The following is a 24,320-nucleotide window of genomic DNA, read 5'->3' on the forward strand; positions in this document are numbered from 1 at the left end:
TCTAGAAAGCTTCCTTGTTCTGTTAGCTTAATCCTGTTTATTTTGATTGGCAATGGTTATCCATGAATTCAGGCAGGACTGTTCAAGACAGATTTCTAAACCCCAGGGATTGTGTACATAGTGAATCTGCTATAGCACTGAATACTGACCTTGTTTTAATGTTTTACCCCTCTATTGGTTATATTGAAGGGACACATCATGGTAAACAAAGTAGTGGTTCCTGAAATCATTTTTAGCACACCTACACTAGAGCTCCTTCTGATCATGGTGTTGAATTTTAATTAAACAATTGCTGTAACTTGATAAAGTGGGTTCCAGACCAGCTCATGTGAGAGAGCCTCATTCGTTATCCCTTGTAACTCCCCCTTTGATGGCCCTTAACCCTAACCCATCAGTCACACCTCTGAATCAAAATAATCTCCATTTTTGCATAATGTTTTACTGTGCTTTGTCTTTGGTCAAGCATTGGGTCTGGTTATCTAAAGGATCATCTGTCTTATGCAGTTTCTACTCATCCCCTATGATGCAATAAAGTTGGAATGCTTTGGATCCCTTGATTAAACAGTGAAATCTGTTGTGACTCATGAAAAAGGAGTAATGTGTATGGTTACAGCATCTGCCTCTTGAAAGATATCTCTCCTGAAATCTATATGACCCTCCAGCCTGACTTTATTTAAATGAGCCCTCACAATCTTGCTCTTCCCCCAGGCCTTGGGCAGAGTGAATGGTGCACCTTTTACAGAAGATGAGTTTGTTAGTCTTGTGCTATTTTTACTGGAAATTTCTTTTCTGTATTTTTTGTACTTCATTGTTTTAAATTATCTTATACCTGCCTAGTCATGATGGTGTTAGATGGCCTATAAATACATTGAAGGTAGTTAAAATATGATTAAAACACATACAGATATATTGATTTGAACAACTGGTAAAATTCCTTCCCTTTTTTGGTTGGAAAATGAATTGGAAAGTAATGTTGTGTATCCTTTCTATGCATATCTGGACTAACATGCCATGTAATCTACCCATCATTTGCTATCATCCCACTTCAGGTGAAAGAACTTGTGTACGTGAATATTGTGTCTGTTCAAAGATTCCAGGCATGCATGTGACTCCCAACAGTTCCAGTTGTAGACCCAAAAAGTAGCAAATTGTAGCATTTAATGTTATAGAAGATAAAAATGATAAAACATTTTTTCCCATTCTGTCATGTCTGATCCAGCACTTATCCAGGCAGTTTCCAAGAATAAAAAGCATAGGTGGATAATCATGTTAATTGTATTTAATATTGATTAAAGGTGAAAATAAAATCATATCACTTTTGCCCTATTTTTAACTAATATTTTTGGGGAGAGCAGCTCCTGGCAAACCCATCAAGAGCCAAGTATAACCTTTGCAAAGCACAATCTGAGCCCAATTCACCCATCACCAAACAGCCTGTGTAGTTTTGTAACTTTTAAAAGACTGTAGACCTACTTGTCACCATAGGAGGGCACACTGTAATAAACATTGTCCAACATTTAAATAAGTGGCTTCTAGAAATTTCAACTGGGAGCTGAAACGACTGAAACAATAATGATGCCTTCACGGACACCTATAACTTGCTTTCTGATTAAATATTTGGATTATTGAGAAATTCAGTTCCAACTACAGATATGGCACAATGCAAATGAATGATAACATGGTAGTAATGTTGAAAGACTTCAGTAGTAACACCATGTTTTTGTCTTTAGAAAACATATCTGTCCTGTGTTTATATTAAACGATCTCATAATGAAAGGATCTTACCTCAAAATATGCTGGAATTTTAAATGCTCTGGTAACTAATTATTTCCGTTAGTTCCAGTGTTGGATTACTTAATGCAGCACAGTAGAAATAACTGATTTTCTCTTCCTAAAACACTGGTACATTTTTGTTTCACTACAATACAAGCAAAAGCTAACAGAAACAAATCACACATGAAAACACTTACACAAAGGCTTTTATTAAATGAAATAATTCAGCACACTCCATGGTAGCAAATCAATTGTAAGTGCATTTAAATTGCATTTATGGACATCATAACAGTCTGAATAAGGTCTTCCAACTAAGTTCAAGCAAATGCAACCAAAGAAATAGCCATTAACAGTAAAACAGTTTTATGACAAGTAAAGCAAAAGCATATTTGTCACAGCCAAGAATTACAAAGCACAGCTCACTTACTGAGACTATTACTACAATGGATTTTAACAGATGGACTAACAATCTATTCCTAATGATAGATCTTATGTCCTATTACTTCAGTAGCATATTGTTTTTCTTTCCAACCTCTTTGCCCAAAAGATTAAAGATTTCAAGTTCTGCAACTCTTGTTAGGCAGGGAAGAAAACACACACACGAAGGTAAACGTGTTGTGGTCTCTAGTTTGGAAAGCTCATTCAGATAAAATAGACTGCATGCCACAAGAAAGTGCATTTAGGGCCATCTTAAAATCTAAAATTCTGCTTTCAAAAACAATGGCCAGATTTACATCAGAGCAGAATTACCCATTCCTAGGGTAAAATAGCTGTAAAATATTTTAGTCGTCCCATAAAGCCTTTTAAATCAGTTCATAAAGCAATACAAAACACCTTTATTTCCTTGGAGAACAGTGAAAAAACACTAAAACATTTAACCATATGAATCTATTTATATATCTATTTATAATTTACATATATTATATACACACACAAAATGCACAATATACCAAAAGCTGGCAAAGCACTTCAAACGGTTGGTTTCCCCCACCCCCAACTCGAGATTCTGAGACCTGAACTAGTTTTATTTTTGCATGTACAGCCTGATAGGAAACCAAGACGTAGTAATCAGAATATCTGTATTTGATTAAAAATTATATAAAAGACAGAACATTTCTTTTTCAAACAACCTTCTAAATATATATGAAAAGTATCCAGTATTTCCATTAGTGCCAAAGTTGGAAGCTCTCTTTCAAATATTTATAAAGTGAATTTTTCCATATTAAACAGATAAGAAAAGAAACTCTCCTGAAAGATAACTCACTTTCCTTATATTCTTTGGATGGAGTTCCATTGATTCCAATGAAAGGGAAACCCCAGAGATATGACACAGCCTTGCAAGCTTTGAAACATACCACAAGTTTGCAGCATTCATACTGAGAGTAATTGCCATCTGTCCTCATGTGTTACTGGAGGTAGGCTGCTGTTATCCCAAGATATATATATATATATTACTTAATACTACTTAATCACTCCCAGTCTTTGCTTAGAGGTAGGCTTGAATCTAATCCGAGGCCAACCTAGAAATCACTCCCCTGGCACAGGGGTAAAATACATTATGAAAGAGCCCTCTAGTGATGGTGATGTCTGTATGCTATCTCAACACCCAGCCCTTCAACAGCATATGTGCAATGAGATTCCTCTCAACCGTCAGAAACAAATGAATTATGATGTGGAATTAGAGTCATAATAGAATGAGAGAGATGTTTCTTCCTGTGTTGGACAGTTCCTAGGTTTCTTAAAGACTGTTTCTCAAAAATCAGTTTAACAAAAGATTAGATAATTGCATATAAAATAAAGCAGTACGGTAGGATTGTTGCTTAATCGAAAAATAATTACATCAGGAAAAATAATTACATCAGGAAAATCATTCTCTCCAGGCTCCACTCTTCAAATGATTGCATTTCAACTCTCATGCTTATCCAGTAAGAAGGCATTGACTATAAATCAATTGGCTTGAGGCATTTGAAAAGTTTAATTTGAGTTTAAGGAGTAGCTCAGACAGTTGAAGTTTCATAATCACTTTCCATTTGATAGCCATTGCAATCGGATGCACTTAAGCAGCTGACAATTTATTACAAATATTAGATAAAATCCAACCAAAATATAGAGTGCTTGGTTTTTAGAGGAATGATTTCAGCATATATGCAAAGAAACCAATCCATGCCTCCTGGGAGGCAGGCTAAGCAGCCTAAAGAGTGCTAAACCTCTGCAATACTCTCTTAGGGGGTCCTCTAAGACTAGGCTGGAACAATCTGCCAATTCAGATTTTCTCCTGGCAGTTCCTGATGGCTGTACATCTCCCCACCCAGAGTCTCAAGTACATCCACAAAAAATAGTCCAATGCTTGCCAATGAATTTCCAAATTTAAATGCATTTGATTAGAGTCAGTGGGAAGAACGGATAAAATATAGAACTGTCTAGTATGCTAGCTGTGGTGAAACAGCAACAATAGAAAGAGTGGAAACATTTTTTTACTCTCTATCATAAACAGTGAGACTTAAAGCAAATTGCACCTAGACTGGTATGTATTTAATTATCTTTAGTTATATTATCTAAAAACAAAATGCCACAGCCAGGCCTTTTCTGTATGGAAGGTAACTTTGAGTAAATATCTCTTTAAATAGATTCTTAGAAAAATGCAGAGCTGGTACAAAACAAGCGTGTTAAAAATGAAAATATGTGATGCGCAATTGCAGATACATTCAGTCACAAAATCCAACACTTACTATGTAAGAAATATTTATAAAACTGCATTTTGAAATATTTGCAGAAACAGTAACTAAATCCTATTGGCTATACTTAACCTCTAGTCTAACATGTTGAAATAACTTAAGTGCTTTTGTTTTCAGAATGTAATAATTAACATAAAATCCTCAAACCAATTTAAGTGGGATGAGTCTTGCTGAGTCTTTTAGGCATGACTCTGATGCTCCAGCCTTTTCATGTCATGTGTGTGTCGTGAAAAAGGGGCAGCATTTTGCAGTGTTGCCATTGTGACTTTTTTGACTTCCCTGCACATGCCCTGGGTGCCTCTGTAATATTCATTAATATTGTGTTAGTTTTAAGTAAACAGCAGTTTTGATAGGAAATTTTTTTACAAATATTGTGTAGATCTGACTTTGAAAAAAACCTCTACATTAGAATGCAGGTTTAGCATTGTATTTAGCAATGTAGGCCAAAATTAGGTTCTGATTTCATAAAGTTATCAAAACTTTTGCAAAACAAATAAAGCAAGTCATTCATGAAACATAAAGAACATATATGAACAAAATTAGTCTTCCATCTATATAGAAGATTATAGAATCATTTATAGAATTATTTTTTCTATTCTACTTAACACCATCTATATGGTCCACTGATCTTGTCAGAGGCTCAACTGTATGTATCTGTCGAATCCAACAAATTAACAAAAGCAGCATTGCACCCTTGCAACGTAAGCTCTGCCTTTTTCAAATGGGCATCAAAGGTCAAAATGTAACTACGGAAGGAGCCAAGCTTAAATTTCAACAGTGCCATAAAGCTTTCATCATCTGTAATCCTTTGATCACTTTGCAGATACCTCTGGTTTCAACCTTGATTCAACCTTGGTCCATGTTTATGAATTTGCCATGTCTTTCAAAAACGAAAAAAGCAACTGAACTCAGGTCAGGTGTTCTGGATGTCAATTATTTTTATAAATAACTCAAGGCAACAAAAATACCTAATATTTTTTTTCCTCCTCCTATCTTCCCCACAGCAATAACCCTGTGAAGTGAGTTTTAACACTAGCAAAGAATAACAATCATCCACCCCAAGTTCCCCATTTTGTATATAATAAGGACCATTGACGAGTCAAGAATGAAGTGAAATGAAGCCAGTATGATCCAATAGTCCTTCCTGGTTTCACAAACAAACATTTATGAAGTGGGATGTAGCTTAAAAAAGTCATCCAAAAGTAGGCTGCATAGATGGGGAAAATTATTAAATACATAAGGAGTGATCATGTGAATTTCATTTAAACAATTTAATCATTTGATCTATATTAAATAAAACTAAGCTTCACTGTATATTAAAATCATGAAGGATTTGATTTTTAGTTTGACCTGATGACATATTTGTTTTGGCCCTGCCTCTTTTATTAGAATAACATCCCATCATGTCAACTGATCTTTGGCCTGAAAAAACACATAGTTGCTGAAACTTAATGCAAAATATCATGATTTGTTGTATGTATGTAATAATAATTATTGTGCATGCTAGTTCCAGACAGATTAAACATTAACAAAGATGACCTATTAGTAATGGTTTTCGTTAAAAAATGTTGCTGATTGGATAAAAAACCCATTCTTCCCTTTCTAAATTCCATGGAAGCTGCTAATAACAGGATCATCTATGTCTACTAAGTTCCACAAGATTGACTGGTGCTACTGTTGAAACTAACTTGATCTGAGGAAAGATATAAACTGATACAAATATCTCAGAGAAACCATTTAAAGAAATAACATTTTGATATTATCCTTCATTACAATTATTCATCAATTTAATGTACTCGTACAAATAAATACAAACCTAATTAAATCATGGACTAATATTTGGCTTAAAGGATAGTGAATAGAAGAAAGAAATGTGATGAATCAGTACATTTTAGATTATAATAGTATACCAAACTATAACATAAAATAACATAAAAATACTTTTAATAGAAGACATCAGAGTGGGCAGGGAATTAGTTTGTCACTTTTTGCTATCATCCCAAATTCACACTGTGTGCAGTTATGCTTTGCTAGTTCACATGATTTTTAAATCTCTTACAGGACACTAACCTTTTTGTTTCATTACTGCCAGGCTAGTAGCCTACTTAAAGTTCTGCCACCTTCATCACACCACAGAACATTTTAATTTCACAGCTCAGTCAAAGTTTATGAATATATACACTGAAAGTGCTTAAGGGCTACAAGCAAGCAGCATAATCATAGTTTACAATGGGAATCCAAAATTGAAGCCAAATAATTTAAGTTATTTGATAACTTAAAGAAGAATCTATCATAGGTACAAGGAACTAACATTGATCAAACTGTTGGGAAGATGATGGAAGTTGCTCCAAAACATTTGAAGGGTATTTGATTTCCAGAGAATAACCATGGTTAAAAAAAAATGAAAAATCCTAAAGTCCTATAAATCTTTAGTTAATTTATGGGTTTTGTAGACAAACACTGTTTTGTTGTTTCTTTCTTTAGAAAAATGGAGATATATCCAGATGTAAATTCCCAAATTGAGATTAATTCACTGAGCTGATTAAACTCTAAAAATGATTTTCTAGGTATAAAATTCATTTTATGACATACATTTAGAAAAAAAAATAAAGGAAAGTTTAAACTAATTTCACATTGCCTAAACAGCAGAACTGGACCAAAAACCATTTTTAACAAATAGTATAAGAATATCTGCCTATTTTAAGAATAATAGACTTTCTAGCAAATTTCCTTTTGTGTCATATGCACATGCAATTTTTTTTTGCTGGAAATTAATTAAAATTTGAAAGTAAACTCTGTCTTGAAAAAAGGTTTACAAATTGCATTTATATTCAAAAGTTAGCCACATCTTTTAGGAAAGACTATATTTTGGAAAGCTTATTACACTGATTTAAAATCATAAATGTTCTAGTTTATATAGACTTTTTAATATACACTGAATTAATATTCTTCACAGTAGTTTAAATTCTATTTCAAAAAGTTAGCCCTTTTTTGAGTAAAAACCAATATTGCACCATTCAATAAGGCAATTGTCTCTTTTTCCTTTTGACTAAACTACTGCATATTCTAAATATTAAAATCTTCAACAGTCATAAATTAAAGCAACTAAAACATCTAATCAATTAGACTAAGTTTAAATATTGTACTCAAAAAGTCAACTCAAAGTATTACTCTTGGTTTGTCTAAATTATTTTTTTTAATATTTTAACTGAAGGAAAAAATAGTATTTTGTGTCTAGAGGGTAACATCTAAAACAACCCAGATTGTCATGCAATGTAAATCCAGAAAGATTAGAAGTGCAACTTGCACACTCTAATATTCTTATAGTGTAATTGGTTGAACTCACTGTTAACTAAGAAGACCAAATTAAAGATAAACACGAGGAAGTGTGTGGCTGAATCAGAGCCTAATAGATAAGAAGTTATTTCTTCCCTCATAAATCCATAATCCCTTAATTTGTCTGCCAATAAAATTTGGTTTTTGGAAGATAAGTCTGCAATCTAACAATGCTGAATCAGCAGCTAAATGTAGGTGGTAGGTTTCAGAATGCATACAGCATGGAAAGATGAAAAAAAGTTAAAAAAGAAACCAACTCTGCCATTTCATCAGTTTGAGGGTCACTATTGATATGCACACCAGGATACTCCAGGATCTTCAAACATCCTTTGAAATACAGGTAGTCCTTGACTTTCAACCATTTATTTAGTGACTGTTCAAAGTCACAACAGCACTGAATAAAATGACTTACAACCAGTCCTCACACTCACACTTGTTGCAGCATTTCCACAATCATGGAATGAAAATACAGATGCTTGGCAACAAGTATGTATTTACTATAGCTGTGCATCCTGGGATCAGGGAGTTGCTGCTTGTAATCTTCCCAGCCATCTTCCAAGAAACAAAATCAGTGGGGAAAGTTGGATTCACTTAATAATCACATGATTTACTTAACAACTGCAGTTATTCATTAACTGGGGCAAAAAAGGCCGTACAATCAGGCACAACTCACATAAACTCGCCTTGCTTAAAAATGGAATTCTGGTTCCAATTGTGGTCATAAATTGAGGACTACATGAATACAGAAACATCCTTCTTTTTCAGCTTTTGGAAAGACTTCAATATTCATTTGCTGAAAGCAGCTCACAAAAGAGATCTGAGTTTGCTCAGGAAAAACAGTCATATAAAATCCAGTGGCCTTGAGGTTTAAGTGGTTATAAAAAGTATTCCCAAATTCAGAACTGGAATCTTTAAATCTCAGAAAAGTTTCATGTATGGTTGTGTAGCTGCATTAGATTCCAATTGTGTTTTTAATTCAATATTTTGCGAGCTCAATAATAATTATGGACATGAATCTAGTTATTCCACTAACTCAAAGAAAACACGTTGAAAATACAATTACAATGTTTGTTTTGCAGGATAAGAAACACTAATGAAGATTATACTCTACCCCCCACCCGGGTAATTTCCCAAAATCTGTTACCATAATAGAGCTGAAGGATCAGGAATGTCCTAATATGGCCAGGACTGACTGAACTATGAAGAGGACAGTCAAAGGATATCTGAGCATCCAGCGTTTATCTGCCTATATTAATCCAGGAGTTTTTAAACCACAATTTGAGTAAGTCACAGAGCCCTATTTCTCACACAACACTTTGCCATATTGGCTGCATCATATTAAACTCAAAGAAGCCTCAGAACATCTTAATTCTAGGTATGAATGTGGTCAAAGGATTGACTAACATGGTTAGGTCCAAAGATTTTAATCTATAAATAGCATTCATTTGAAATTAGGCAGTAATTCTGTCACAGATAGTGACATAAAATGTCACTGTACTTCAAAACAGAAAGATTTTTCTAAAATTTAATTCCCATTATTTTATGCTAATAAATATTCAGCAGATTATGTCTTACTGAATTTCTGTTCTTACACTGGCTAAAAATTCCTCTAATATTTCCAAATATGTAAGATTATAATACACGTTAAGGTCCAATTCAACCAATCTCAAGTGAGCATTCCTCTTTAATTGTATTGAATAACTTTGGGTCAAAAAATACAATCTCTCTCTGTTTACCAATCTGTTTAGTAAATCTATATCACTATTCTCTACATTTTTCCTCTCAGAGGAAATAGAGGATGAAACCCAATGGCATTTGTCCACCAATAAACTGCATATAATTAATAGAATCTATTCCATTTCCCTAAAAGTCAGAATCTTTGTGCAAGCAGATGTCTTCCTACATTGCTCAAGACAAACTAAAGGTAGCAGTAACTATAATGGAATGTTTGTTTATTCTTCCAGAATCATGTACCTGCCCCACTGGAAACAAAATCCAGACTGTACAATATTTAAACCATTCCAAAAAATCCATATTATAGATTTTCTTAAAATAAGTAAAGAAAATGAAGTTTTGAAATGTCAAAAATGTCTTCATTCCTTTAGTTACCACAAAATATGAGACTTAATTTCTCATTGTTCTTGGTTTTTATTACACAGTTAAACATGCTGACAAAAATTCTTAGTCTTTCATCTTAAGTGAATTTATAGAGGCAAAGGTGATTGAGATTTATTTTAGCTAAATCTTGAATCAAGGGAAACAAATTTTGAAATTCAGGAAAAATAAGTAATCAAAAGCTAGAGGGAGCCTTGCAAGCATGTTGTATATAGTATATTCCTTTGATTGGGAGGTCAATGAAAATAATGATGCAAAATCTGATGACACTGGGCATAATCTAAACAGGTTTATCTAAACACACAAACCTGAATAAAAGAAAAAAATGGCAGCTTGTCATGTTTGATTCTAACATGACAATTATTTATACATAAAGCTCATGTATAACATTGTTCAAAGTTATTTTGACTCACCAGAAAGTAGTCTTGGATTGGACATAGTTATTGACAACAGTATTCATGTCAGATGTTGGAAATGTCAAAATAGGCATGGGAAGAGCTTTTCAAATTACCCCTGAGCAAAGGTTGGGAATTTATTAACTCTTTTCTAACAAGCAGTCAGAGATAATATTTTCTGCCCTCACTTTGAAGCTGCTACACATCATTGTTTAGTCAAATCAGGCTAATAATGATCTCAAAATATTACCTCTGATAGAGCTTTAAAATATCTATGAATACATAGCAATAGCACCTATATACTGCTTTATAGTGCTTTGCAGCCCTCTCTAAGTAGTTTACAAAATCAGCATATTGCCCCCAACAAGCTGGGTCCTCATTTTACCCACCTTGGAAGGATGGAAGGCTGTGTCAACCTGGAGCCTGGTGAGATTTGAATTGGCAAATTGCAGGTAGCCGGCAGTCCGCAGAAGTAGCCTGCAGTACTGCACTCTAACCATTGCGCCATTGTGGCTCATAAGTTGTTAAGAAAACATGTTAAGAAAAGTATCAGGGAGAGTTGGGAAAATATTTTGCATTTCTCAAAACCTCAGTGATATCTTATAAATAATTTTGAAATTATTTATAAGTAAGTAAGCAGTAATTTATATTTTAAAAAGTCTTATGAAACACTAACTGCAACCCCCTTGCTTACCATATCTCTAATTCTAAGCTACAGTTCTGGTTAGCACCTATTTCCTGGGTCTTTTGGTAAGTTTAAAGCCCTATTGAAATTCTCCAGCAATAAAAAGAATTTATTATGTTACAATCAATGTTATGAAGAACACTTATTAAATAGAACAAGGCAAATTCCAGCAGTTCTACTGCCAAATTATGCTTGTCTCTTTATAGTACAGAATAGAGATCCAACAGAATTATCTGACAGTAATGTCATATAAAGTATAAGCAAGCAAATCCTATCTTAGGTCAGTTGCCTTTAATCTAACTATGGGAAAAAGTTGTTCAAATATCTCTATAAAGATAAAAACGTTTTCACTGTTGAAGTTGAACATACTCAGTAAAAGTCTGCAAAACCAAAAATTGAGGATAGGAAAAAGCAATAAATGAACTTACAAAGGCTATATTGCACATAAATGAACGATATTTGGCAAACAGTTATTATCCTATGATTATTTTTCTATCTTTAAAAATTTCTAACCCTCAAGAGTGCAGAGTTAATTAGAAAAATGTGTAATAAAAATACTGAATGACCAAGTTTAAAATTCCTAGGAATGTGGAGTCTGATTATAATAACATGTATTTACTTCTGCTTTGAACATTTTGAGAACATAACATAAAGTAGGAATAATAAATTTATCAATATTATTTGGCATATATTATAATCTCTATCTCAATTTGAATACATATGCAATAAATCACTTATTTCCAACAATGACCAACCCATACATCTTAGAACAGTGATGGCAAATCTTTTTCTTATGGCGTGCCAAAATTGGGCACACATGCACTATTGCGCACGTGTGCGTGCTCGCCCACCTGTGTATGGTGGGCAGGAAGCCTTCACCTTGGGGAGGGTAAAATGACCTCTCCTGGCCTCCAGAAGGGTGAAAAATCAGCTGGCCGGTGTGCGCATGTGTGCCAGAGATGATGGCTGGCGTGCCAACAAATATGGCTCTGTGTGCCATCTGTGGCACGCATGGTCTTAAAACGATTTTTTCCACTTCTGTCTTGGTATCTCCAGGGCATGTAATCACAATTTACACCAACAGCTGATTCAACTAAGTTATATTTTTTTAAAAATTGTATGGCATACATCCTGTGAAAAGAAATACCAAACTAAAGGAAGAAAATAGGATGATGCAAATAAAGGCCAATGAAAGAAAATCAATTCAATACATTCCAGCCTGAACTTTTGTTAAGGTAAATGCACACCTACTTTCAATGTATGAAAAATTTAGTAATTCATTATAGCACTCTAGCTTTCCAGGTGATTTTGAGGTTGTTTTTTTCTATATCAAGAGTGTTAGCTTAATTTTATTAAGCTGTCTTTGGTTAGCTCAAACCTACTTAGCCTAATTTTAACTACAGTGGAAATCCTCTGTGCTTTCAAGCAGACCTCCTCCCTGTCTGTAGCCCTATCATTTAGAAATCTTTAAACAGGAATGCCAGCAAATGTGAACTCTATTACATTTTTGTATGTGAAATTAGGAAAAAATACATAAAGCCATACTTGGTATTTCCTCCAGAACATATACTGGCCATGAAGCAGCAGGTCAGAACAATTTATTAGTGAATTTTGGATAGACCATGCATGCAGCCAGAGATATATTTCAACACAATTATAGGAGTGCAAAATAACACATTCAAGTTAGAATGCAGATGGGATTATTATATAATATACTCTTTCAAAGTTAGTTGTCATCTGCCTGTAAATACTATGATCCAAAGAAATATCTGACAAATACAATTTTCTGTTAAATAAATAAATAAGCACATACAACCTCAGATTTTCCTAAATCTTACTTTTGCTAGACACTGATAGTTAAGCTGAACAGTTAAAGATCAAACTATAAAGGAAAAAAAAAGCAATATATGTCGATTTCATTCCTTTTTCTGACTTTCCCACCAAATCTCAAGAAAGAAATTTCCTATTCTCTACTTATGAGTGGAATCACATGCTATAAAATTGTGCTTTTTGAGACAATGAGAAAGCTGGATGAATATCTTGATGAAAATGCTTATACAAGAAGCCTTTATCAGTACAGTAGAAGTGTTTTCAACCAGATAGCCTTATTTTGGAAGACGGTTCCAGGCCTACCTGAATTCTTTTAATATTATCATTGCGCTAAAGCTAACTTAATCATTCTGAAGTTTATAGAAGAGTCAGCCCTAGCTTAATATCTTTGTTTTAATTAAAATTTGTGCTTTTTTATATTTATTATAGGCAGACACTCTACATAATAGTGATTTATAATATAGACCATCAGTGGTTCCTCTACCCCCCTTCCCCAATAAAATTTATTTCTGACTTGTCATCATACAACAGCATCAAGGGCTTCCATTCTTGCTCTTATTTTCCCAACTTGGGATACCTATCTCATCCCACTGGAGTTAATATCAAAGGACAATATCCACCAGGAAGGTCTTGAGCACAAGCCGTATTTATATTAATATGTGGTAGTGCTCTTATAGGAATTCCTTTATTTTAATAGGCAATCTGTAGACATTATTTCCAGTAACCTATGTCCAAACTTTCTACTGATTCTCAAGCATTAGTTCAATTTACACCACAGCTACAACAGTCTATCTCATGGGCCAAATGAAGATTAAATTACACTAAAGCACAAAAACCTATGAAAGTGCAAGCCAGCGTGAAGGCTTTTATTTCTGATATTGAAAGAACTTTATAACCAATGGGATTTTTTTACATACAGACATCTGCTTTGCTGCACTCATATTTTACATGTCGGGAAGTGGGAAACCAGTTTGTCCTTTTAATCTCTATCCCCTGAAGTGATAATTTGCTCTTTGAACTAAAATGTTAACCTAGAAATGGCATAAAAAGCAGGGGAAAAGCTGCTGGGTCGATCACATCCCTGAATTAATGTTGATGAAATCCACTGGGCTGCCCATTAGTCTGAGTGGAGCCTTTAGCACTGTGAGATGGTCAACATTTTCCAGTACTTACTTCTAAGAAGATATCCCAGAACCCAAACTTTGTTGGTATGTATGCTGATTTCAATCCAAGTTCATTTAAAACCAGACTCCTTTCCCATGTGTGGGTTTTTGTTTTTTTTTGCTTAGGACTGCTGGTGATTGTACCCCAACTAGCCTTCTTTGGGACAGATACAAGAAGTGCTCAACCTTCAGGTCTGAGTTTGAGATCACTCTTAAATTTCTTGCCCCTTTAGCAAAGCATCTTTCCATTATCCTTAAAGGACAAGCACCAGACGCTGAATCAAGACTGTTCACAATGGAATTATTTACCACTTTTGGGAGAGCTGCTCTTGAGAAAAAAGTAGCTTATTTCTAAAGTTTAGTGTGTCTGTGTATGCACGCATGTATTTGTGTTTCATTTACTTCATTCTCAGAAAAGTAGCATCACTTAATCTTGGCTTTAAGTGATTCCAAAGGTGAAATACTGATCATGATGTAGTATGTAAGACAAATGTCCTGGCAGGCGAGTTGTTCAAGGTATTAAAAACAGATTTTGTTCCAGAAAGATGCATATAGCTGCTCCTGATTCAAAACTTGGTAAAGATTTTGTTAAGTTTTTCCTATATTGCTGCGTATAGGTTTTTGAGAAGTCCTTCCCCTTGAAATGAATAATGCTTTAGAGTGCCAGTCTTCAATAGACGTCAGCCCTCAAGGAGGTGGGAAGAGTCACACTGCACGGTTGCAGCAAGGGAACCCTATTATACACAACTCCGTATTGTTTCTGGGCTTCAATCAATAAACCTTTGGCAGGCCTTCTTCCAACGACAAGCTGTACACCACATATCTCTATTTCCATCCCATATACTTTGCGACATTTCTTGCCCTCTCCTCTAGGTTTTCTGGCAGAAAGTTGAAAGAAAAACTGTTATTAAGGTAAGACGATGAGGTTGAAGATTAAACACACATATACACACACATATAAAAAAGAGGTAAAACAGCAGCTCAAGCAATATTTAATTTTAATAAATTATCAGTAACTAGAAAAGGCAAGCAGAAAAGTAAGCTCTTTACTCCTGTTGTAAATGTGAACAGTGTAAGCAGATAATGAATCGACATTTACTAATAAGAGAAGCAATAAAAAAAGAACAAAACAGGTAAAGCACCAGGACCAGATGGATTACATTTTATAAAAAAAAACATTGAACTGATTACAAATGCTGAATTCTATTTTGGAAAAGGGATTGATATCGGATAGGAGCAAATACTGCTTTAAAAAAGGACAGGTTTCTCTTTTTATCAAAAAGAAAATATTATCGTTCATTTTTTTTGTTAATGATTACAAAATGTTTCCAATATTTCTAGCTGAAAAAAATGAAAGATGTTTTGTACAACTTCATACATGAAGATTAATGTGACTTTCTGCTTAAAAGACAGCTGAAAAATAATATAAGAAATATTCTTAATGTACTGTACTAGAATATTTGAAACAGCATAATGAAAAATCAGCCACATTGACATTTGTTGATGCAGAGAAAACAATTAATAATTTGAACTTGTTTTTTTTATTTAAAATGCTGGAAAAATTGATTTTGGAGGTTAATTTTATTAAATAGTTAAAACTGATATAGTATATACATTATGAGCAGCACAAATTGTAGTTAATGGTGATTTCACTAATCCCTGTGAGATTTAAAAAGAGACAAGAGAAGATTATTGGTACCACTGGAGCTTATTTTGACTTTGGAAGTTCTTAATACAGACAGAAAACAAAATGAGAGAATAACCGGCATGAAGATGAAAAAAGTATATAAATTAAGGCCATCTGCAGATTATTTGGTTCTAATAGTTGAAAATTCCTTGGAAGGAATAGATATATTAATGGAAAAGCTGAAGAAATTTGGCATGGTAGCTAAATTTAAAACGAATAAAGACTAAAATTATAACAAAAAATATGAGAAAGATCAAAAAGAATTGCTTGGAGAAACTAGTTTTCAGATATGAATAAAAGGTAAAACATCCAGATATACTGCAACCAATAAAATTCTGCTGTATGTTATATTTCAGAATAATTATGTTAAGATATGAAATGAAATTAAGAAAAATCTACCAAGGGAAAAGTTTGCAACTTCCATGGTTTGGAAGATTTTCTGTGATAAAATGACTATATACCTACAATGATGTTTATTCAAATAATATCAGTTGTGAAAAATGATGCACCTTTAAAAAAAGGCAAAATTATATAATAGCCATCTGTACGGCAGAGTAAGTAACCAATGGTTAAATATAAAATTCTGCAGGATACAAAGATAGAGGAGGACTGGGATTATCCTGTTTTAAACTATAATTTTCAGGCTGTTATTTGGTGGGGTTTTTTTTTTTTGTAAAACAATAAGTCTTGCTGAGAAATAAAAGAATGTTAGAAGATCATATTTTGAGGTTTCATTGGCACAGGTTACATTGGCATAGGGTTTTATGGTATAATAAAGTTAAAATTCCAATAGGAGAAAAAGTACATAGTTCAGGGTTGAACTGTGGAATTCCTTATATTCTTTGAATTATTCTGGAGACCAAATATTACAAATATTGAATGAAAAATCATCTTCTTTTAATGACCCATAATCACTTGCAGGGTGGAGTCTGGGCAACTGAATGGAGCTGAGTGTGTACTGGCTGGATGTCCTTCCTCTCGCCAATGCGAAGTTGTATTCAGCAGATATATTCTCAATGTGCCCAGAGAGAGAAATATCTGCTTCTACCTAGGATCGAACTCACAGCCTCCTGATTGTGAGGCGAGAGCTCCACCTCTAGACTACCGCGCCACTCAATGAATGAAAAATACATAGGAATAATATGCAAGAGAGGACATAATGAAAACATCCTTCAATGTATGAAAAATTTTGAGGGTACTGCAAGGAAATTTATAGTTTTCTGCTAGGTGGCAATAAAATACGTAATAAGAAGACGGAGTACTACAAACCTGTTACATCTTTAGAAAAATATTTCTGTAAAGTTTACTAATGTTTTGTAAAAAAAACATTCTTTTCTGCAATATCTTCTGCAATATTTTGATATGGAAATGCCATGCTTTCAATATGACAACATATTTGTCTATTCTTTTTTTTAATCTGAACTCCTATAGCAGTGATGGCTCACCTTTTCCCCATCGTGTGCTGAAAGCGGGGGAAGCGCAAGGAGGAGTCATGCACAGAAGTGCCCATACCCATAATTCTATGTGCGAGACTCCTGTGTGCATGTGCGTGCAACCCCCCCATGTGCGCACATGGACACGACCCCAACCCTTCCCCCTGCTTTTCACGCTCGATGGACCCATTTTTCGCCCTCCCCAGGCTCCAGAGGCTTTTTAGGAGCTTGGAGGGGGGCTGAAAACAGCCTCCCCTGCCCCTCCCCCCGAGGCCTCCTGGAAGCTTCAGACTTCCCTGAAGTGTCTGGAGGGAGAAAAAACGGCCCAATGGAAAACCAGAAGTTTTCCCCCAAACTTTGGGTGGTTTTTCACCCTCCGGAGGCTTCAGGGGAAGCCTCCGTAGGGGCAAAAAATGAAGACCAAAGTCAACTGGCCAGCGTGCACATGTGCACTGGAGCTGACAGGGCAACATCTTGAGTGTTCTAACAAATGGCTCCTCGTGGCACCTATGGCACGCATGCCATAGGTTCACCATCACGGTCCTATAGCCTCTTCCAAAGTTCACAAAACACTTATACTATATATTTCTCTGTTTTTTCCCCCTCTTTCTATCTCTATTTTCTAATTAGGCCTTAGTAATTGTTCTTCTTTAATTTTAAAAGAGACTGAATGTGGCTTATTTTGTGATGAACTGAAAAAAAAGTAATTGCCACTTGAGGATAAGTTGCATTGTTAAAAATAATTCATCTGCATTTGTTTTGAAAAGAAATTCAGATTAAAAAGAGGTTGGCCACAGAAACCCTCCACTCATGGGGACTTCCGGGGAGGGACCTGTTGCCGTCGGCAGCTTAACAGAGCTGCCCCCAGAGTTCTGGCTCGTTATCTACTCAATATCAAGAAGATAACTCTTTTTTCAGACAAGAAAAAAGCAGTGAGGAATCTCAGCTGGTAAGAATCTTCTTTGAAGTTCACAGTTTGTTTCTTTTTGGGCTGTGGACGGAGGGGGAGGATCAACCCAAAGCTGAGTCATTCAACTCCGACCTGAACTTCGCAGCTGTTATTTACAGCACAAGACAGGAACCCCTCCCCCTTAGGACAATTTTTAGAAAACAGACTATTGAAAATCAATACAAGCAAAGACCAAACTTGTGAACTTTAAAATTTTTCCCTATCTGAAATACCAGCTTCAATGTTATAAAAATCTCTTTTGTTTAATTGTCTTCAAAATGGCGTTTACAGCTTATGCATTTGTTATCTCCGGCTTCCTGGTACAGAATTAAAGGAATAACTTCTTATAATCTAATTAGATCTACTCCTTAAAGCTTTCAAGGACTCCTTTGTTGTTGATACAGAGGACATTCCAAACATTCCAAACGGACTTTCTCTTTTGAAACCCTCCGTAAAACCCTTTGTAAAAAAAAAAAAAAAAAGGGTGGGGGAGGAATTTCTTTTCTCCAAACAGCACAGTGGATTAGCAATTTAGAATAAATAATTAAAAGAGTTTTTAGAGTTTAGAGTTTTATTAATATTTGTAGGCCGCCCTTTTCCCTGAGGGGACTCAGGGCGGCTCACATAAAACAGGGAAGGGGGAATACAGACATCAGGATAGAAACATATAATAAAATAGTAGGCAACATACATTCATCGTTCGGGAGGGGTGGCTATCCTTATCCCCAGGCCTGACGGGCAAGCCAGTTCTTCAAGGCTATGCGGAAGGCTTGTACGGTGGAGAGGGTACGAATCTCCACGGGGAGCTCGTTCCAAAGGGTCGGGGCTACTGCTGAGAAGGCCCTCCTCCTTGTAGTTGCCAGCCGACATTGGCTGGCCGATGGGATACGGAGGAGGCCTAATCTATGAGATCTTATTGGTCGCAGGGATGTAATTGGCAGAAGGCGGTCTCTCAAGTATCCAGATCCACTGCCATGTAGGGCTTTATGGGTGATTAATAGCACCTTGAAGCGCATCCGGAGATCGACAGGCAGCCAGCGCAGCTCGCGGAGGATAGGTGTTATGCGGGTGAATCGAGGTGCACCCGCGATCACTCGCGCGGCTGCGTTCTGCACTAGCTGAAGTCGCCGGATGCTCTTCAAGGGCAGCCCCATGTAGAGCACATTGCAGTATTCCAGCCTAGAGATCACAAGGGCCCGAGTGACTGTTGTGAGAGCCTCCCGATTCAGGTAGGGCCGCAACTGGCGCACCAGGCGAACCTGGGCGAATGCCCCCCTGGTCACAGCCGTTAGGTGGTGGTCAAATGACAGCTGTGGATCCAGGAGGACTCCCAAGTTGCGAACCCTCTCTGAGGGGTGTAAAATTTGACCCCCCCAGCCTGAGTGGTGGAATATTAGTCAAATCTTTGGGAGGAAAACACAACAGCCACTCGGTCTTTTCTGGGTTGAGCACAAGCTTGTTAACCCTCATCCAGTCCATAACGGCCCCAAGGCCCCGGCTCATCACGTCTGCCGCTTCATTGAGTTGGCACGGGGCGGACAGATACAATTGAGTATCGTCCGCATATTGATGGTATCTAATCCCGTGCCTGCGGATGATCTCTCCCAGCGGTTTCATGTAGATGTTAAATAGTAGGGGGGATAAGACCGAACCCTGAGGCACCCCATAATTTAGGGGCCTAGGGGACGATCTCTGCCCCCCCACTAACACCGACTGCGACCTGTCCGAGAGGTAGGAGGAGAACCACCGTAGTACGGTGCCTCCCACTCCCACCTCCCGCAGTCGTCGCAGAAGGATACCATGGTCGATGGTATCGAAAGCCGCTGAGAGGTCAAGGAGGACCAGGATGGAGGAATGTCATGCTTTCAAAAAAGCAAAATAATGGCATCCAAATCAACCTCTGTGAAATTACTTCCGAAAACGTCTCCCATACCAGGCACAAAGGTGCAGCCCCCACCATCTATGCCCTCTAGTGGAGATGTACTAACAAAAGAATTTTTCTTGGAAATGTTCAAAGAATCCAGAGAACAGAACTTAGAAATGTTTAGAGAGTCCAGAGAACAGAATCTAGAAATGCTTAGAGAGTTCAAAGATGAAATAAGGAATGAGATGGAAGCTCTATATGACAAATTTGATACTAGGGTCACTAAAATGAATGATAATATGATGGGAATTGTAAATGTGGTAACAGAATATATTTCTGGAATGGAAGATAATTTAGAAATTCTCAATGAAGCTAAAAATAACCTGATATCCAAAACTGAAGTGGTGGAACAAAAAATTGATAATGCTGAAAAACAAATTATTATGATACAATATAAGCAGATGGAACTTGCATTAAGAGTGAGGGGGCTGCGTGAAGAAAAGCAGGAGAACTTAAAGCAAATGTTTTCTGAAGCTTTTGACCGTCTGGTGGGAAAACCGGGATCCAATTTTGATTGGCAGATTGACAAGATTTTTCGTGTTAACTCGTGGGCGGCAAAACAAAGGCAACTTCCCCGAGATGTGGTAATATACTTTGTTACAAAAGAATCTAGAAATATGATATTACAGGAGTCTTATAATACCAAGCTTCAAATTGGTGGACAGGACCTGATTGTTTTGAAAGAAATTCCACCTCAAATGCTAAGAGCCAGAAGAGATTATGCCTTTCTGGTGGAAGAGCTCAGAAAGCGTCAGATACAGTACAGATGGGATGCCCCATTCGGTATTATAGTTACAATGGACAAACAAAGATATCGTCTCAGTTCTGTATGGAAAGCTCGTGATTTCTATCATAAGATTCTGAAGATGGGATACCCTGAATCTTCGGGACATGGTGAAAAACCACGAGACGAACAAAACAACAAACCACACAACCATCAGATAAAATGTATCATCTCCCTCTCCCGGAGGGGCAAGGAGTCAAGGAAAAAAGATCCAACCGTATGACCACCAGACAAACGGATAAACAAACTACCATGCAACAATCTCAACAATCGTTGGCCACTGATCAAGGAGCTACTGCAACAAGCTCAGAAGCTGTGGGAGGAGCCAAACCAAAGGTGAGACAGGCCTTGCGGGAGGCTCTAAAAAAGCTTCAGGCAACCAAAAATGACAACTAAGATTTTGACATGGAATGTTAACGGACTGAACTCTCCACAGAAAAGAAAGAAAATATTTCATTATCTCAAACAGTTTAAGAATGACATAATTTGTTTGCAAGAAACTCATATCAAATCAACCGATCAAAAATATTTGTTTAACCCCAAACTGGGCCAACATTTTGCGACCTCAGCCATGGAAAAGAAAAACGGCATAGTATACTTAAGAAAAGACATTAAAGCTGAGCTAATTGAAGCAGATCTCTTCGGAAGATATATTGCATTAGATTTAATCTTAGAAGGGAAAAAGACGTTACTTTTGGGAATTTATGCTCCTAACCAACAACAAGATGGATTTTATAGAAATCTCCATGCTAAATTAGTACAGTGGGACTTTGAGTCTTGTATATTATTGGGTGACTGGAATGGCGTGATTGACACCAAAAGAGATAAGAAGACATCTCGCCCGAACACCAAATTCCGAGCTAAGTTACCCAAACCCTTTTTTGACATGCTGGACGACTTTGAATTGTGAGACGCTTGGCGCGAGAGGCATGCAGAAGAATATGACTTTACCTTTTTTTCCAACAGACATCAATCTCTTTCAAGGATTGATTTTATACTAATTACAAATGATTTACTTTGCAGGGTGAAGAAGACAAAGATTATGGCGAGAGTTCTTTCAGATCATAATCCAGTCTGGATGGAATTGGGAAGGGTAGCCCAGGCAAGAAGGTCCTGGAGGTTGAATGAAAACTTATTTAGATATGAAAAGTATGTTAATGATTGTAAAAAATTGCTATCGGAATATTTTGTTCTCAATATGAATAAGGGTACATCTATGGAATATGTATGGGATGCAAGCAAAGCGTATATGAGAGGAGTATTAATGAATATAAACAAAATACATAGACAAAAACAAGGGCATAAACGAAAAGAATTGGAAGAGGAAATTAAAGGGAAAGAGTCAGAATTAACATTGAATCCAGGAGATACAAAGATTAGGGAAATAATTGCTATATTAAAATCTCAGTTTGATATGCTGATCTCTGACCAGGTAGCCACCAGTTTATTATATGCTAAACATAATACTTTCTGTAATGCAAATAAACCCGGTAGGTGGTTGGCTTATCAGATTAGAAAAAAAAGGAAAGCTCGAAATGTATCCAAATTGTGTTACAGAGGGAAGGAAGTGTTTCAACAGGAAGAGATTCAAAAGGTATTTCGGGAATTTTTTACAGAGTTGTATAAAGGGGATAAAATTAAGGACGTAGATATAGACAAATACTTAGATAAAGAGAAAATTCCCCTAGTTAGAGAAGAACATAGGCATAAGCTGAATCAACCTATAACTTCTGGGGAAATTCTGCAGGCAATTAAACAATTAAAGTTAGGGAAAGCACCAGGCACAGATGGTTTAACAGCTGTTTATTATAAAAATTTACAGTTAGAAATGGTAGAACCCCTCAGAGAACTATTCAATAAAATTCAATCGGGAGGGAAAGTGCCCCCCTCGTGGAAGACTGCGTTCATATCGTTGATACCCAAAGAAGACCAAGACCTTACCCAACCAAAAAACTATAGACCTATTTCATTACTCAATGTAGATTATAAAATTTTACTAAAATATTAGCAAATAGGCTAATGGTGGTAATTCAACAATTGATACATACCGATCAAACTGGTTTTATACAGGGCAGACAGATGAAGAACAACGTTAGATTAATTATTAACGCTTTAGAATACCTGGGAAAGAACAATCAAATCCCAGCCGCATTCATATTTTTGGATGCGGAGAAGCCTTTGATCGAGTTAATTGGCAATTCCTGCTGAAGACATTGCAAAAAATGCAGATAGGAGATGGCTTTTTACGGTCAATTGGTGCAATATATCAGCAGCAAACAGCCCAGATCATTGTCAATGGAAGTCTGACAGACTCCTTTCAAATTGAAAAAGGTACAAGACAGGGCTGTCCTCTGTCCCCATTATTGTTTATTATAACTTGGAAATACTGTTGAATAAGATACGGGGCTTGGGCGGTCTAAAAGGGATTAAAATTAGACAGCAAGAATATAGAGTCCGTGCATTTGCGGATGATCTGGTCATAATATTGGAACAACCGCAGGAATCTAGTAGGGTATTATTGAACACGATCAATCAATATGGTCAAGTCTCGGGATTTAAAATAAATCTAGGAAAAACCAAAAGATTAGCTATAAATATGACTATCAAACAGAAGGAAGAACTGGGGGCGATGCTAAGATGTGAGGTAGTTAAAAAAGTTAAATATCTTGGAGTTAATATTTTAATCTCAAATGGGAAATTATATAAGCATAATTATGAACCACTTTGGCATAGTATACAGTTGGAGTTGAAAAGATGGGAAAAACTGCATTTGTCCTTGCTGGGTAGAATAGCGGCAGTAAAAATGAACATTTTACCAAAATTTTTATTTCTTTTTCAAATGTTACCAATACTTAAAAGAGATGCGAATCTTTCAGAATGGCAGAAGGGTATTACCAAATTTGTGTGGGCAGGAAAGAAGCCGAGGGTAAAGATGAAAATAATGCAAGATGCACGTGAAAGAGGAGGATTGAAATTACCTAACTTAAAATTATATTATGATGCAGTGGCATTATCTGCAATTAGTGACTGGATTTATCTAACTAATGATAGAATTTTGAATATCGAGGGATATGATTTGTTATATGGTTGGCATGCTTACCTGTTATTTAACAAAAAAATGGATAAGAAATTTAAAAATCATATCTTAAGAAATGCTTTATTGCGGGTTTGGAAAAAATATCAATATAAACTAAATGATAAAGTGCCCATGTGGGCAATTCCTAGACATACAATTGAAAATATGAATGTAGAACAAAAACACGATAGAACCACCTATAGACAACTTCTTATCTCAGAAAGAGGGGTGATGCAACTAAAATCTTTAGAGGTACTTAAAGAAGAGAAGGTAGTTCAAACGTGGTTTCAGTATGGTCAACTACAGGCTAGGTGGAAACAGATCAAAAATTGGCTTTGTAAAAGTTGAGGATAATTTGTTTAAACAAATAAGAGATCAAAGCTCAATGCATATAAAGAGGATATATAATGTACTAATACAGATGGATTCTGAAAC

General features: G+C 36.0%; 1 protein-coding gene across 1 annotated transcript in view; it reads right to left on the reverse strand.

The window, feature by feature from the left end:
- Positions 1–14,712: 14,712 nt before the first annotated feature.
- ZNF704 (zinc finger protein 704) overlaps positions 14,713–24,320 on the reverse strand; it is a 58,710-nt gene continuing 49,102 nt past the window's right edge. The window contains 2 exon segments of the mRNA XM_032223098.1: positions 14,713–14,864; positions 14,867–14,910. Of these exon segments, the coding sequence (XP_032078989.1) occupies positions 14,800–14,864; positions 14,867–14,910 (109 nt within the window). The 3' untranslated portion in view covers positions 14,713–14,799.

This window comes from Thamnophis elegans, chromosome 8 (assembly GCF_009769535.1).
Source record: "Thamnophis elegans isolate rThaEle1 chromosome 8, rThaEle1.pri, whole genome shotgun sequence".
Classification (NCBI taxonomy): Eukaryota; Metazoa; Chordata; class Lepidosauria; order Squamata; family Colubridae; genus Thamnophis; species Thamnophis elegans.